Here is a 17,610-nt window from a genome sequence, read left to right as displayed (position 1 = left end):
TTGAGGTGCTGACTTGGCCTCCAAGTTTCCCAGATCTCAGTCAAATTGAGCATCTGTGGGATGTGCTGAACAAACAGGTCCAATCCGTGGAGGCCCCACCTCACAACTTAGAGGACTTAAAGGATCTGTTGGTAACATCTTGCTGCCAGATACCACAGCACACCTTAAGGAGTCTAGTGGAGTCCATGTCCAATGGGTCACGGGTGTTTTGGCAGCAAAAGGGGGACCAACACAGTATTAGGCAGGCGGTCATAATGTTATGTCTGATGGATGCATACTACTCTATTACTCTAACTGTTGTTTGGGTTTGCATGTTCAGGATGGTTACTATGCCTTTCTTTGGATTGTCTGTCATCCACAGAAATGAGGATTAAATTTGGATTTCTGTGTTAAATAATACCAGATACAGTAAATGTCACAATCTGCTGAGCGCTAAACTGCAGGTTTATGTGTATAATGCGTGTGAAAGCCCAGCATGCCTGCACACTATGCCCTACTTTCCTGAAGAGATGGACTCCACTGTCCCACAGCAACAAACTCAAACTGTGGATTGTTTCAGGTGCAGGGCTATTTTCCCCCCCTCTCCCTTTTTTTTCACGGGCATCAGCAAACAAACCGAGATGGAGCTCGCTGTCTGTCATCTGCATGGGGCCAAGCAAGCAGCTGTGAGTTCCCATGACCCAAGTCTGACTCAGAGTGACTGAAGGCTGCAGGGAAGATTACAAGGGAGGTTACAAAGTGGCGCTAGGAGAGATTAAAGACGAAGCGCAAAAGACATGGGGTGAGGTAGAGCGCTCAGGTGCTCGGTGGTGCTTTAAACGTAATTGCGTGGTGTGAAGCTCTTTGGGTGGGTAGCTGAGAAAAGTCGCGGGTGAGACAAAAATACAAGTCAGATATTGCTCTTAGCGCTTGTTAGCACGTGTTTTTTTTTATTTGTTTTTATTTTAGGGCGTGTTCATAACATGCAGGTTGGCGCCACGTCGAAAACAAGTCCAGAATGGAATGCTTCATGGCAAATAGAGTGTGACTAAATGATTAATGACGTACTTGAAAACAAATCAAAAATTCATGTTCAGTTTTGTGGTTAAGTTGTTTTATGCTCAACTAGTACACTAAACGAGTGTCACTGTTTCTTTAGTCTTATGGAGCTCTATTCAAGTAACGTCTGTCGACTAATTAAAGGGAAGAAACAAAAAAATGGCAGTGAATTGGCATTATATGATTTTTTTGATTATTCTAGAAATGAAATGTGACTATATATTTTTAAAAAATTACGCTTCCCCCCCCCCCCCCTTTTTTTTCTTCACCCATTACATTTTTGAAGTAATCACCCCAGCACCAGGTAGACATTTTTATCTTTTTACTCTACACATCACGAACTCATTAACGTAAAAACTGTTGTATCTGATGTTAAAATCCTGGGCACATGAAAGGTAAAGCTCCTGTCTTTACCTCCCATCTCTTTACCTCTCATCTTAATTCAATGAATGCGCCTACTTTACCAATCCTAAATCTGAAAGTTGGAGCGATCTCAGGCATGCCTGCCAAATTAGTAACGCGATCAAATGTGGGAAAGTGGAAATGACATTAAACAAAGAGGTTTCGTAACCGCAAGGTGTCTACGTAATGTCACAGAACTTCCAGAGGGAGCCAGAGGCATTCACAGGAGCATTTTCTTACAGGCTCTTTACACTCCCTCTGTGAGTGTAGGCATGTGTTACAGCATCTCCACTAGGGACAGAAAGATGCTACAGTTTTCCCAACTTTTACTTTGTAATGCAGCTATTACTACAATCGTTTGGAAGAGGATGAGCTATTCTACCCTGCGAGATAAAGACTGCAGCAGTAATATAAGCAGTCACAGTGTGAATGGATGAATGAGACATGTTGTATAGAGAGTCTATATGGTAACCATCGCCTCTCTGGGCTCCAATATTAGAAAACAAGAAGGATTGTAAAAGAGGTAAAGTCTTCAACACCAGCGCAAATTTATTTTAACAAGATTAAATGTTGAGAAAAGATATTCAGCCATCGGTTTTTTAATGCTGAAGTGTTTGCTAGCACATAATCTTATAATTGCTCAGAGTTGATCCAGTACTAATAATCCCCAAACTATGGCATCATTCTGAGGACAATCTGAGCACAGTGTCCAGATCATACCAGCTTCTTCTTCTTCGGTTCTTTAGATGACACAGTAGTGATTTATGAGCACGTGAGAAGCCATAATTCAACTCTGAGTGAACACAAGTGGACATTATCATAATCAATTTTCCCCTTGTAATCAATTTTAAATGTCACAGCCACTGACTTCCTGACAGATGGGGCTTTCTCCGAACCTCACAGCACCTTGACATGAGTGCATGTGTGTTTCTGTATAAGAGTGTCTGTCATAGACTAAAGCAGGAGGCTATGTGTGTCACCGAAGGCCAGGAGCTTGAAGATCAAAGTGTCACGTCCCTGCAGTCTGCAGCGAGACAACCTTATCTGTGTGTGTTTGTGTCTGTGCGTGTGTGTGTGTGTGTGAGAGAGAGACATGAGGCTTGGGAGGGGAGGAAGGGAGTGTAAGGGTGCGTTGGGAGACACTTGACACCTCCTAACCAATTTACAGGAGTCAGAGGGATTTGAGTTTTCATTAGGCGAGGAGAAACCAGCCCACTCCTCACCGCCTTCACCTGTTCAATGAATAAATTACTGCCTCACCACGGCAGGAACAGCCGCCAGCGACACACAACTCTGCTGAGAATAAACTGTACAGTCTGGAGCTGCTCGACACGCTGCAAATTATGTGTATCATACGCACTAACAAGCTTTCTTCCATTGAACTGCAGCCACTAGAAAACTTGGAGTTCTCGCTTGGATAATCGAAGTCACCCTGATTTTACTTTTCCATTCCCAGAAGGGAATTCCAACTTTTTATAAAACTGATTCAGGGAGTAAACTGAAAAAAATATGCAGTCTACAACAGCGCAGTCTCAATCTGAGTCTTTTGGAGAACCCTCTGAACGCACTCGGCAGTGTGTGTAATATTGTTGGAACAAATTAAACTGCACTACAAGCCATAAGAGAAGCTATTGTGCAGATGAAGTGGTGCCAGTACTATAAAACTAAGGCCAGAAGATCACTCACTGTTAAGAACTCCTAATACTACTAGAGTAGGTTTGCATTATTCACAGCAATAATCAAATAAGCTGTATTTTTCTCACTGCGTATGTCTGAAACAAGATGTTTTAGCTCCCTTCTCCTTTTTTTAAGCCAACTTTTTCTGATTGGCAGCTACTTGAAAACTAAATACTGCAAAAGGTGGGTGTGTCGACAAAATCTCTGATCACCATAATAGGGCGTTCCCCTCTCACTGACATCATAAAGAGCCGGGAGCAGAAAAAACTATCAAAAACAGAACATTTGGGGCAGGATGAAACCTGTAAGGTGAGGTAAATCCATAAAACTTATACATGTGCACAAATTGGTTCGTTTGCTGTATTGGTTTGCCCCTCCCTGAGCCTGGTTCGTCCAGAGGTCTCTTCCTGTTAAAAGGGAGTTTTTCCTTCCCACAGTCGCCAAGTGCTCGTTTGCTGTATTGGTTTCTGTGCTTTATGTCAGGTTCTGAGTGTAACTTCATATAGTTAGAGTATATAGAGTATATTTGAGCTTACATAAATGCAGCATAATTAAAAATGAATGTTACCACCTTGTTTTGTCTCCCTCCCCTCATGCCCCTCCCTGAGCCTGGTTCGTCCAGAGGTCTCTTCCTGTTAAAAGGGAGTTTTTCCTCCACAGTCGCCAAGTGCTCGCTCAAAGGGAGCCACCTGATTGATGGGGTTTCTCTGTATCATTACCTGTAAAGTCCCATGAGGTGACTGTTGTAGTGATTTGGCACTACATAAATAAAATATAATAGAACAACTGAACTGAAGGATGCATTCTTATTCAGTAATACCTCGGGGGATTCGTTTGGAGGCAGCAAACTGAACAGCTGAAACTAACAATTACAACTAACGACCATTTTGCTCCAGTGGGCACCTCTAACAATCATTTAATTTACTTCCACTTTAATTTTGGAAATCCTTATAAAGGATTAGAAAAAGAAAGAAAGAAGAAAGAATATCACAGCACAAACCCTTCAGAAGAACTCAGCAGCTAAAAACAAATGTCAAAAGCCTCCATGTGTGAACAGTCAAATAAATTAAAAGCAGAGTGCAGTAATGTAAAAGTAATACCACAAGGATGTTGCATAAAAGATGTGCAATTTTTGAAAAACTTCCACAGTCACAGGTGGAGCATAATGACGAGGAATGTTCTTTTAACTGAAACTCACAACAGCCAGGAATCGTTCACGGCAAAAGGAGTAAAAAAAAATCCAGAGACCCAATTAACAACTTTTCCAGAGTTGTGATCTGAGGAAGAAGAAAAAAAATAAAAGCAGCAGCAACACCTGTCACGTCACACCTGTTAGTCTATTGACATGAATAAAACATGTTGCTCCCAGCAGAGAGGGGCTCGGATGGTTAATTTAGCACGTTATTAACAGAACGAGCCCAGCACCCCTCCACCCACTACCACCTCTTCTCTCTAAGGAGGCCTCAATGTGCCAACCCTCCCCGAGGAGGCCTCGTTCAGACAGCAAATCTAATCAAAGCTAATCTAATCAGGTCTTTATACTGGAGCTGCAGAATGGTGAAATGACCCAATTCACTTTTCCCACACCAAACGCGTGAAAAGCTATTTCTGTCGCTCCAGGTCACGCCGCCTCCTCCGGCAACAGAGAGGAATTCTGTGAATTTGCCTTTCATACTGAATCAATAGCACGTATGTCTGAGGGAGAAAATACCACCTTAAATCCATTAGTTAGTCCTGAGTGATATAACTAAGAAAGAAATGTGACTTTCTCTAATGATGCCTCTACAGTAAGGTTATACGATGCTTCTCCAAATTTCCACTGAACGCTGAAAGTCAGAGCATGTACAGAGATAAAAATATGAGTTTTATTACCACCTCATCAAACCGTCAGAAGGTGCCGCCGGCTGCACTTACTCAGCCACTGTGCATGTACATCTGTGTATCACAACCACAAGTGGGGGACTCTGTTTTCTCATGTTTTACTGCATTATCTCGGAGTACTAGCACAATCGCTCGTCTCTTAAATTGTGATCTTGGAGGAGCACTATAGGTTTCTGTGCATCCGAGTCTGGATGCAGTCTGCAGAGTGAGTATGAGTGAAATTTCAATTGTGCAGATTCTCCAAACTTTGCACTGATTTATTGTAAGGAGTGTGTCTGTGATTAGCTCAAATGCTTGGCCGATGCTACTGATTTGATTTGTAAACACAGTGAAGTGCTGGAAAAGACCAGAGCGAGAGAGCCAAATTCAGACCAACCATGACCGTAAAAGTCCACAGTGGCTCACTGAACAAATCCACTGGGTTTACTTATTTTTTTTATTTATTACAACCCACTGATTTCCGAAGTGAGCTGAAGCGATGTTTCACAGTGGAACTGAAATATAAGTGTGTAGGTACTGTGGTGGGTTCCTTGGGTAATGTGCAGTTCTAGATGTGTAAGTGGCAGCAGGCTATTTACAGAGGAAAGCTAAGCTAACACGTCGAAGACAAACAAGCACAGCTTGAGAAAAGTTGAATTTTATACAAATATTGGAATATCAGATACAGAGAGAAAAGAAATGGCACACATGTATCCATACAGCGTGAAGAAAAGCTGGAAAGATGAGTTTACTTTGCTGATGGACAGACGATTTGTTAATTATATGATGACTCCTTAATCACATTTAATGATGCCAAATGTTTGTATGGTCTAGCTTCTCCAACACGAGGTCTCGCAGCTTGTTGTTAGGTGACGAATCTGAAACAAAGGCTGAAATCTCAACACAAACGTCCACCATACAGAATCATAATTCACGATGTCCAGTGGCGATGTGCAGCAGTTAATACCCAGTTAAACGATGCTAGTCTGGTGAAAGATATAATGTTCAAAGATTGTTCAGGAAACTGAACTGGAACTGCATACAAGTCATCCAAAGACATAGACCAAAAAAATCCAGGTGTGCACAAAAACAGCCAGTGATGCAGTCAAGAACAATGTTTATTATCGTAACTTTGTTGTCTGCAATATCTCTCAAAACTATGTCAGAACAACTGAACTGATTCTAATGTAAAAACTGCAAATAAACAATACACTATTTCTCCTTAAATCATACTCACAGCAAACCTCTTGGCTATGAGGGGAAAACTCCCGACTCAGCACAGGCACACACACCTGGGGCTGCGACCCGGCCAGTTAGCCAGCCAATTTCAACTGACCTGATATCCGCATGGTGTTTATGACCCAACTGTGATCAAGCAGCCTGTGGCAAGAACAATAATTTTTTCAGTTCTTTTTACTTTCTTTATCAGCCCTCTAAAGATAAGCTGACGTATGATATAAATCCTAGCTTTGTCTGAGTTATTCCCTTTCTGTTTACACAAGACACGCAACTGGAAAACAGTATCTTACTGTTGAGATACCTGCAACTCGTTTTTTCATGTTCTGACATTTACATACTAAACCACAAACTGCTTTAACAAAGAATTCACTGATCTTTCTTCATTTCCTTTAATCTCCACCTGCAGTTTGTAAGTTGGAAATTGCCGAGACTTACAGTAATACCTCTGATACGTACAGTAGGATTATTAATAATGAGGACTAGAAGTGAAAGAAGTGATAATGAGCAGTATGAAGATGCCACCCTGACTTCATCCCAGAGTCCAAAGACACATTTGCTGAATATATATTTATGAACAGCATATTCAGCACTTCCAGAGGCTCTAAGATCCACTGCTGACAATTTGCCCAACACAGCTGTCCTCCTAGATCTCTGTTTCGCCTTCCCTCCACTTGTCTTGTTAACTCAATATCCGGGGACAATAGCTGAGGTATAAAGTCATTGTTCCTGCTGAAAGGTGCGGTGACAAAGAGGTTAAAGCAGGCCTCATTTCCACAGCTCCACTGGGAAAGCGATATTCACGCCGTGGGAAAATCCTGACCGACTCCTTCAATAGTGGCCCACCTTAGCACAGATGTGACAAATAAACGGTCCACCTGCCCTTTGCTGCAAACACAAATAATGTTTTTTAACATGTGGACAAGGTGGGGGCAGTTAGGTAATGTCAGGTCTAAATGCTGTTTTAAATGAACTTCTTCAATGGTAGATAAACTTTGAGTGGTATGAGAGCACGTTGGGTTCAGAGTTGTACATTTATGCCAAAATGGGATTAATTTTTAGTGCATTTAAAAAGAACTAAACTCTCAAAGAGAAGTTTTAAAGTGTTCTAATGGGCATCTATAGTTTCAAGATTTCTCAAGCAAACTACACTGATGATGACAAGCTTGTGGAGCTGCTAAAAGCTTCATCTCATCAATAAAAAGTGACAAGAAACAAGAGAAGCAAATAAAAAATACCTCAAAAGTCAAAGAAGGATGGAAAAGAAGGTAGAATAAATAGGGCCCTTAATCCATCATTTCTCACATTTCTCACTCACATGCTGATGCTCGCTCGTGCTTCATTATGTGGCCAACTGGCTGAAACTTTGGTGTAACCTTCTAACGTCCAGCTACATCTGATAAAGTACAATAGGAGTAGAAATGTCACATTTCTTTACAACGTCATTTTTAAGTTGCCTTACAATGTAAGACAAAGACATCACAGGCACTTTTTATAGATTCGATCTGGGACTTTAAGTTAAACAAGACACATTTAAATGTCTGTTAATCTTATAAGCATACCGGGTTAATAACATTTGCTTTGTTTGATCAGCTTTAAATGACTAATATCAGACATGACAACCTTACACTTTGATCCTTTACATGGAAAAAGAGAAAGGTAGATTAAGTTTAGTTGCATTATAGCGCTTCAGAGAGTATTTCACGGGTTTCTCCATGAAGGGGAGGTTGGGCAATAGAGATTATTGGCAGAGATTTGGGTCCCACATGAGTTGAGAAACCCTGCTGAACCTTCACCCAATCCCTCTGGAGAGGCCAGTTACAAAAGGCTGCACAGTATCCAAGTTTCAGGGGGATACAGAGGACGAAGACTTGTAGTAAGATGTGTAAAGGCCCATTTCTATGAGTTTCTCTCCAGTTTTATTACTTCAGCCAAATGACGAGTAAGGGTAAGGTCAGGGTTTGTTCACGCTGTATATCTTTGCAGTGGTTTACTGGAACTCTAGTGTGTTTATTCCTTTCGCTCTCTCCTTATTTTTCCACAAAAAGAATGACAGTCGTGTCAGGAAGTCTAACTCTTACTTCATGTGCTCTTTACTGGAGTAAACTCTAAAACAGAAGATCTACCAACAAGTGTGTCGCTCTAGTGTAAGTATAAACTACAAAATCCTGCAAAGAACTAAAAAAAAATCCTTATAAGATGAGGATTAAGATTTGATTATGCTTGTTGAATTGCTGACCTTGTGCATGAAAGAATTCCAAAACTTCTCTCCGTGTCATTTTAGTTCATCAGCTGGTTCACAGCGTGAACCTAAATGAGCCAAATGCAAAAATAAAAATAATGCAATGCAATGATCTTTGCCCAGTCTGTTTTTGGACAAAGAAAAAGCAAACCTCAGGTGAACGCTGAACCCTGAAAACAAAACAAACTAACCAAAGCCAAAAACCTTTTAACTAACAAAATATGTAGTTGGAGGGTGTTCTCCTGGTAGGTACCCTGTGAGCGAAAGAGGGAGATGGATAAAATAAACATGGGATTGATGGGAGATTTTGGGAGGTAAATAAATAGTGGAACAAAGGAAGGTTTGGCCATCGCACAAAATCGCTTTCTCTCCATCCCGCCGTATGTCCTCTTCATCCCATCATAATGTCTCTCCCTGTACCCACATCTAACTGCGCTCTATTAGCCCTGTCAGCAAAACTGGAGAGTCGAGTGGGAAATTAAGCTGCTCTGTGTGTATATGCCTCTAACATGTTGTTTTTATCACCCCTGCTCACCTCAGTGTTCATAATCCATATACTACTTCATGTCTGCCTCACCAAAACACACACGTTATGAATTTAACACAGTTAGAATGCTGGAAAGTCACTTATATGACCGTGTGACCGAGCACCAAATCACAACATCAGTCACCTCAATGCATCAAGGCACTTTATATTGTAAGCTATACTAATGCAGACAAAACCTCAACAATCAAACAACCCCCTATGAGCAAGCACATGGTGACAGTGGGAAGAAAAAACTGCATTTTAACAGGAAGAAAATCTCTGGCAGAACCAGGCTAAGAGAGGGAGTGGCCATCTGCTGCAACCGGTCAAGGATGAAGGGAGAAAGAAAAGACAGACGACACTGTAATGCAATAGTATTAAGCTGCTGTGTTATTTATGATGTGAAATGTCAATTACAAACCATGTGAAGCATTCTGTGTAGTTGTATCATGACTCAATTCTATTCACGTTTTGCTTTAGAAAGCAGCAAGCTAAAAAAAAATTGTATTTACTTTAAAAAGTTTGAATTAATGATGTAAACCCATTGATATCACCACAGCCTAATAAGTGCAGTGACACAAATCTGCCCCCGCAGACACACAAGTCACACATAAAATCAAATCCATCCACAGCATGCGCATCAATCAGCTGACCAGGCAGAGCAGCTAACAACACATTTCCATGCCTCTGACCAGAAACAGGTCATCTGACATCAAACCAGCGTGGGAAAGATGAGCAGATCCACTGTGAGTGCAGTTAACGTCACGTAACAGAGCCTCACCATGATCACGCTGCAGGCTTTTAGGCTTATTAAACACAAACTAAGAGAAGCAGCAGGCTGGAGACCACAGACTATCATTTCTATTTTGTGAGCGGCTGCGTTTTCTGAAATCTGCATCCATGACTAAAAGCTTGTTTTCTAAAACTGCTTACTAGCACTCTGGTGGAGACAGCCAATAAAGCTGGTTCAAACTGTTGCATGCAAGTAACTAATTATGCAGGATGTTGTTCAAAAGCATTTTAATCCAGGAAATGAGCAACCAGTCGTAACTCTAAATACTTCATCTTTTTTGTAGTTCCTGTGTAGTTTCAAAACACTCTCGCCACCAAAAACCAGTCATTTACATCAGCCTGCGCCAAACTAAACAACTGCATAATCCTTACATTCAACATAGATAGGGATGCAACGATACCAATTTTTTCAAACCGATACGATACCGATACTTGGATCTGAGTACTTGCCGATACAGAGTACAAAAAACGATACTTCTACAACACACACACACACACACACAAATGCAATGAATTGGAAGACAGGTTTTATCATATTCCCTGCCGATAAAAAATAAAATCTTAATAAAAATGACCACAAAAAAATTTCAAGTGAAAAATAAGCACTTCTGTTAAATTATTGCAGAGTCTCCACATTGTAATTTTACAAAATATCACTGAACTATTGGCACTGTCTCGAGCTTTCAGAATAATAAATAAACACTTCTGTTTGGAATAAAATAAATACAAATTAGGTTTGCGAATAAATTAAACTTTTAAATTATTGCAGAGTGTCCATATTGTAAACAAACAAACAAAATAATTATTATAAAATAAATAATAAATAAAATAATAATTGGCCCCCTAGTGGCCAATCTAAAAAACTACAACAGAAATGACATGCCACCCTCTGATTAATGAAACAAGTTGGTATCGGTTCATGGTATCGGTTAACTTTTACGAGTATGAGTAAACTCACATTTTACAGTATCGGCCCCGATAACCGATACCAGTATCGGTATCGGTGCATCCCTAAACATAGATGTACCTCCCATATTCTTTAAAAATTATATACGTATGATGATGATCACTCAGAAATACAATCAAACTTTATTTAAAAAGCAGACACTAGCTTTCTAAATTCCTTCTCAGTCCTGTAAACTGTGTTAACGTGAAATGCAAGGAGAATACTTCAGTAAGCTGACACCAGAATTCTGGCTATGTGACCACACTGCCCACCTGTAACACCAGGTAGTCAGCTTCATGTGCTTTTGCATCATGTGTCTTTTCATTCAGCTTCCCTAACCAGACCAACCCTACACCTCTGTCCCTTTGGGCTTCACATCCTCCTAACCTCTACCCAAACCTAATCAACCATAAAAGTATCAGCAAACAGGAAAGAGCTCCCTGATGGAAGAGACAGAGACTGCGCCAAGGACGCACTCGGCAAATGAGCCAAACGAGCCTACCGCTGGCAGTGGCAGCATCGAGGACACAACCGAGGAAGGCAGCAACTCGCTGTCATCCAACATTACACTTTGTGATTGCTCACTGATACTCCTCCGAGAGACGTGATCTTACACGCCGCGTGCTGTAATCATAGCCTGCTTTCCTAATGCAATTCCCTAAAACATTTATCCGAGGAGGAGGGGGAGCAGGAGGTCTCTGAACAACAGCTGTTCCACCTCTGTCCCTTAGCTCCACCAGGCTGAGGGAGGGGAGGGGGTATTCTGGCAAAAGATGGGGCAGGCGGGGGGGGGGGGGGGGGGGGGGGGAAGCGGGCTATGAAACTGAAGGAGTACTCACCCTAGATCCCTGATTTACTCACAGAGGGGTGAGAGAAGGACAGCAGCTCTAAAAATACCCCCATAAGGAGAGAGGGAGAAGAAGATGTAGGGCTGGAGGAAGGTTTGGGTACGAGTGGAGCGGCAGAGAAGGAATGAGAGAAGAAGTAAGTGTTTGTTTTTGCTTCAGTCACTATAAAAAAAACAACTAAAAGAAAGCAACATCTTAAAAGATCCTAAAAATACACCTCCCTTGTGGCAAAACCTCAGAATTTTGAAAGGGGGCCCATTCTTCCCTTCTACCTCCCTTTGCCCCATCATCACTCCTTCCTTCATTCTATTGACCAATCCCTCCCCCCCCTCTCTTCTCTAATGAAAGAACATGTCATTGAAGGCCCCAAAAGCCAGAGGGGTTAAAATGAAGGAGAAATGATTGGCAAAGGAAGAGAGGGCAGAACAATGTCCTTTTTTTGCAGCTAATTTATGTCAGGACCAGTGGCCCAGATACAGAGGTCAGCCAATGGAGTCTACTATAGCAGCACCACAGGCTACAGGCCACGGCCTCATGCATGTCTTCATCCTTTTGACAACAAATTTTACGCGCGTTCGACACATATTTGGGATCTTAAACAGAGTTTTCCTCGAAAATAAAACTAATCCCAGGTGAGAAAAGGCTACATAACTACATTAATATGTTTTAGAAATAGAGTTTTCATCACTTTGCAAAAACTGACTGAAGAAGGCAGGACAGTAGCTCCATGAAATTGAAGCTGCAAAAAGGTTTACCAATATCAATACCAACCCTGGTATTGGTATCGGATCAATACTTTGTTTCTCTCCTCTGAGTTCACTATTGTGTTACCATACCTCAAACATGCACTATAAAGAATGTCTGAACCCTTTTGTGTTGACTGTCATGTCTATTTTATTCATAGCATTTTGCTATAATCATTTAGTTTATTCTCCTCACCGGTTGAGTCATTTCCATCACTTCTAAGTGTCCAACAAGATTTGGGAAACAAGGCCAAAGTTTACACAGTAATCATTCAGGTGTTCCTGATCTGGAGGTTTGAGATGACTGAAGTTGTGGTGCACGTGCTGTAACTGTCTTTAACCAGGAATCTGAATATTTATAACTTTCAAGCTGAAAGGAACAGTTGCTTAGAGTCTGTATTATCTGTGATATCACAGATCTCTCTTTTTCTTTTTAGCTGCTTTTCTCTCCTGATTATTATTTTAAATGATGTCTGTCTGTGGATTTTACAGTGTTGCCGGGTAGAAAGACGACACTCAAATACATCATTTTTGATTCCAGGCATCTTTTCTTTCTTTTTTTTCAATTATCTTACATTACATGATTAATCAATTACTCCCAAATAATCAACATGATGACACTGTAGATATGAAACCAGCTCACTCAACACTGTTAACTTTATGGAGCACTGCTTTAAAATGTGAAATGCTATTTATTTCTAACTTTTTGTTTTACAAGCCTTCAACTGCTGCGACTTTGACATCCTCATCAGAAGAAGCTGCTGAATGCTGATACCCTCCTTCTTTATGCTGCTCTCTCTCTCTCACACACACACACACACAAACACACCTCTATCTGCTGTCTGTCAGATAGCAGAAAACAGCAACCCCACACATGACGAGTGAAACAATGACCCAATAATGGGTAGAGCGTGAACCTGAGAGGCGGCGAGGTAAAGGCATCCCCCAGCCCCGATTGACCGGAGGATGTTCACTTGTTTGAGTAGAAGGTGACACTGATATCCACCGCCTGTGTCACACACAACTTAGTGGTAACCGAATCTGCCTGCAAGGCCCCAACTTACTACTTCCATCTTCCCCTCTGCTGACAGCTGACCATGGGGAGTGATGAATGGGAAGGTCTTGCTGCCAACCCAAGCACACAAAGAACCCGATATGTACATTTTGACATGAACAGATGCATGGGGACTCATCCCCCCCCCCCCCCCCCGTCATTCCTGAAAGTAATTTCATGTTTTTATTTTTTCTTGCAAAATATTATTTCTGCCAAACACCCACCACATGATCCTAAAAGTTCAAAGCTATCTATTAACGTAAATCTTTTAAAAATCAAAAAGATTAGGTACACCGTTGTACACTGTAATCTGCTGACAGATGAAACGGATACCGATGACCGTTTGGTTACAATGAAATGTTCTGCTGGAAATTCTTGGGTCTTGCTAATTCGTGTGGATGCCACCCACCGAAAAAGCAGCTCCCGGCAGTGCACCCGGCCACACCTCAAAAACTCAGAACAACCAAAGAAAGTTCAAATCAAACACAGTCTACAGATCCCATTTCCCACTGGAATAAGTCTGATGCACACCTGGGAACCCAGAGAAGTCCTCTGCCACAGGACATCCCAGCCCCCTATCACGCCCCTCTATCATCATTTATCCATGACTTCATGGGTCAGACCTGAGATGTTTTTAACAAAATAAAAAAAATGTTATAAAGTGGGGGGGGGGGGGGTTTTGAGTAAAGGAATCTACCAGTGTTTCCACTAAGACATCAACCGTTTTTGTGCATTTTTTTTGAGTGTTTGTTTATTAATTTTTCTAACTGAGCTAAATCATAAAATAGTTAGGAATTGGAATGTAAATAAATGTTTGCTCAGTCATTAAAAGATTTATCACTTTCCCTTCCTTGGCTAATTGATTACTGGACTAATCACCTCCATTAATATCCTGTGATTAATCCCTGCCTTCATGCTCTGATGATCAACTTTAACCTTGATCCTCTTCTCCAGATTGTCTCACAGTGACTGATGACTCTTGTTTGGACAGCTCACTCAGCTGATTTGTGGGAACAAAACCTGTAAACTCCACCAAAACATCATTTCAAACAGTAAACCTCCCTGATGCAGATCTGTGGGTGTAACAGCAGTTTTTTTTTTAACAAAGCTCTGATTGCCAGCTCTGATCCACTTTCCCACGCTGTGCCTCCAAATAAGGAGCAGGGGCAGGTTTTGATTGGCTCTCCATTCTGTTTGGATTAGATAATAAGTTACCTGCCACTTCTTAATCAGCACTAAAAATCCTTACATAACCCCCACCCCCCGTTCCTTTCATTTAAACACACAAGCCACACATAGAACTGAGACACCACTCCACCACTATGCGTAAAAGTCTTGCGTCCTGCGCTCACCAGGTGGTTTTGGCTTTATCAGAAGCACGCGGACATTTCCTGCAAAGTTCCCAGAGAACTGCGTGATCTACCCCGTGACTTGACTGAATCACTGATGATGTGAAGAGTCCAAAAGTTGCCAAAACTTCGGATAGAATGAGTGGCAAGCAGAGATTCAGACAAGGAGCGACTTGTTGCAGAGAACTGTGCCAAACTGATGCGCGCTGCACTTTGCGTGATCCGGGGTTTAGCCTCAATACGTGACAACATCCAATTTTACATTTATATTTTATTTTTTGCAAATAAAATGACATATTAGTAAACTTGTGTCCACCTGCGCGTCCTAATTGGCCATTTCAACGAACATAATTGGGTCAAAGTGTTTTACGCGTTCTTTTAAGAGAAATCGGAATGTTACAGCGAAAAAAAACAAAACAAAACAAAAATTTAAAAAGCGCAATTATCACATCAAATGGCAAATTTCCATCAAGCAAGGTCCACTTACCGGCCACGCGAACTGGAAGGGAATCTTGATCTTCCCGACGTCGTTGTTCCGGTTCTGTCCCGTTTTCTGTCCGCCTTTGAACTGAAAAGTATTCCCACCGATAACCTGTGTAGTTTCCGTGCCGTAGGTGCACGGTCCATTAGTCGTGACCTCCGTTTGGTATTCCTTTAAGCACACTCTTAAGTAGGTGTCACACTCGTCCTCGCCGCAGTGGCCTTCCGCCGCGCTCTTCTCGTCGTCGCAACAATCGCCGTTGTTTAGCAGACCTTTGGGGTTTTCCACCGAAATCAACTGCAGCTCGAAGTAACCGGTGGCCCGAGACACCTGAGGAGAACAAGGCGGTGTGAAAAAAATGCCTAAGATGGTAGCAGCATCTCTCTGTAACAGGTAATTAAAATAATAATAATAGTAATTTAAACCTTACATTTAGTCAGTTTATTGTTTCTATCAGTGATTAATGCAGGTATACAAAGTGTTGCATGACCCTCGGTTAAATAACCATCGCCACCCTTACGAGAAATGTCACTGATTCAGTGAAAGCTCTCCACAAAACTGCACGCGGACATTCCAGGTGGAAACAAGCGGGTGTGGGGAGAAAACACGACCTGGGCTCATGTGTTTGCAGCGCACAGTCACTCTGCACAGACGCTACTGTACATTTTTGGCAAGGTTCGGCTTCGGGACCTAGCACTCCCAGTTTAGCTCACTCTGTAGATCAGTCTGCAGTCCTGCTTTACAAACACATCCACCTTGAAAACCCATCCAGTCTGAGTTAAAAGTCAAAATCACCTAAAGTGAAAAGACAAGCAAACCATTAAAAGATTTAGAGGCGCTTGCTGCTGATAACAGCAGTAGAGGGATTCTCTGTGCAGGTGAGGGTGCACTGCTAACATGTGAAGACACTTAACGATCTTTTTTTTTCTTAGAGTAACCAAACTTTCAAGAGCGGGCGCGCATTAACGCACTCGGTGCGGATAGCAGTCATTCGGCGCCTGGATGAGAACAAATTTGCGGATGTCTGCTGTTACACGCGCAATTATGACACAGCAGAGAATTTTGGCAAATCTAATTTGTCCCCCGAAATTCCAGAACACGTGATTCAGGAGGCAATTCAATTAAGAATGGAATTTATTCCGAGCCCCCCACAAGAAACCCCCCCAAAAACAAGCAACCACACACACAAAAAAAAACCCAACAACAGAATTATTAATAATAATCAGAACTTCAGAGCAACAAAATCATAATTTGCATCGGAGCTGAAAGACATAAAGTTCTCACCTCAGCCCGCAGCGTCAGGAGAAGACACACTAAGAGGAAGAAGCGCTGCAGTTTCCCCAGATTAGTCCACATGTCTCCGGCTGCTCGGTGTTGGTTACCATTAGGGAAAAGCGAAAATATGGATGTCTCAATGAGTCAAAAAATAATAATGAATGAGACAAAAAAGCAGAATCCTCTTCCTCCCTCTATCCAATACATGCACGGCTGCTGCTCCTCCCCGGGATGCCCGCGGCTCTGGAGGAGGAAAAGCGCACTGGTGCTGCTGTTTGGTCCACGGACTCACAACAAGACGCACAAACTCCAATTCCCTCCGCCGCTCGACGCACTGAGCAGCAGGGACTAGAAGCAGCGTGCGTCTCTCTGCCCAAAGCCGGAGCTCTCTTTGACGGCCAGCCCAGTGAACCAATCGCATCCCCCTTAGCGTGGAACGTCGTTGTAGAGAGCCAATGAAGAGAGGGGCGGGAAAAAGGGAGGACAGCTGATAGATTTATTATTGACGTTTTCTCACACTTTACCTCGAATTGGGCATTTTTAAGGCTCTTAGCAAAAAATCAAATCAAATCAAACAAAATTCAAACAAAAGTTTCTCTGTATGTTTCTCTATATGAAATTGTCACGATAAAAATGTGACAGAAAAAATGTACAAAGAAACTTTTGCTTTTATTCTTATAATTCACATGCTGTAAACGATAGTCATAAATAATCAGCGAGGACATGCAGAGCGCAGTTCATGCTGTTTGCGCCACGAGCTGCTCCTCACTGACTTGCAGCCTGAGGAAACAGGGCTGTTAGCGCCCTCTACTGACTCCCGAGGCTGATGCTCTGTAAATTTAAGTTGTTACACCTTTGTTGTCTTATATTTTCTGACGTGCTGCATGAGTGCCTACACTAAATGACTCCTGCCAATGCAGTCAATGCATGTTAGGCTAAAAGCAAATCCTTAAGCAGCATAAAGAGTTTAATGTGTAAGAGGAAAGAGGATCCCACCTACTGTTTGTGTCATTTGCTGCATCCACAGTTTCACACTGTCCCATCTCATATTTTTTTTAAACTAATTCTAGAGAAATGTCTGCATTGTTATCTTGGTGCTCCATATCTCCATTATCTGTGCACACTGTATGCTGAGAATATT

At 41.9% G+C, this 17,610-nt stretch overlaps 1 protein-coding gene across 1 annotated transcript in view; it reads right to left on the bottom strand.

Annotated features, from left to right (window-relative positions):
- The window catches only part of LOC146496689 (protein jagged-2-like), a 53,383-nt gene extending 36,539 nt beyond the window's left edge, over positions 1-16,844 (bottom strand). The window contains 2 exon segments of the mRNA XM_085144142.1: positions 15,201-15,524; positions 16,479-16,844. Of these exon segments, the coding sequence (XP_085000268.1) occupies positions 15,201-15,524; positions 16,479-16,550 (396 nt within the window). The 5' untranslated portion in view covers positions 16,551-16,844.
- Positions 16,845-17,610: the final 766 nt, after the last annotated feature.

Source organism: Neolamprologus multifasciatus, chromosome 19, assembly GCF_963576455.1.
Source record: "Neolamprologus multifasciatus chromosome 19, fNeoMul1.2, whole genome shotgun sequence".
Classification (NCBI taxonomy): Eukaryota; Metazoa; Chordata; class Actinopteri; order Cichliformes; family Cichlidae; genus Neolamprologus; species Neolamprologus multifasciatus.
This window is presented reverse-complemented; position numbering and strand designations above follow the sequence as displayed.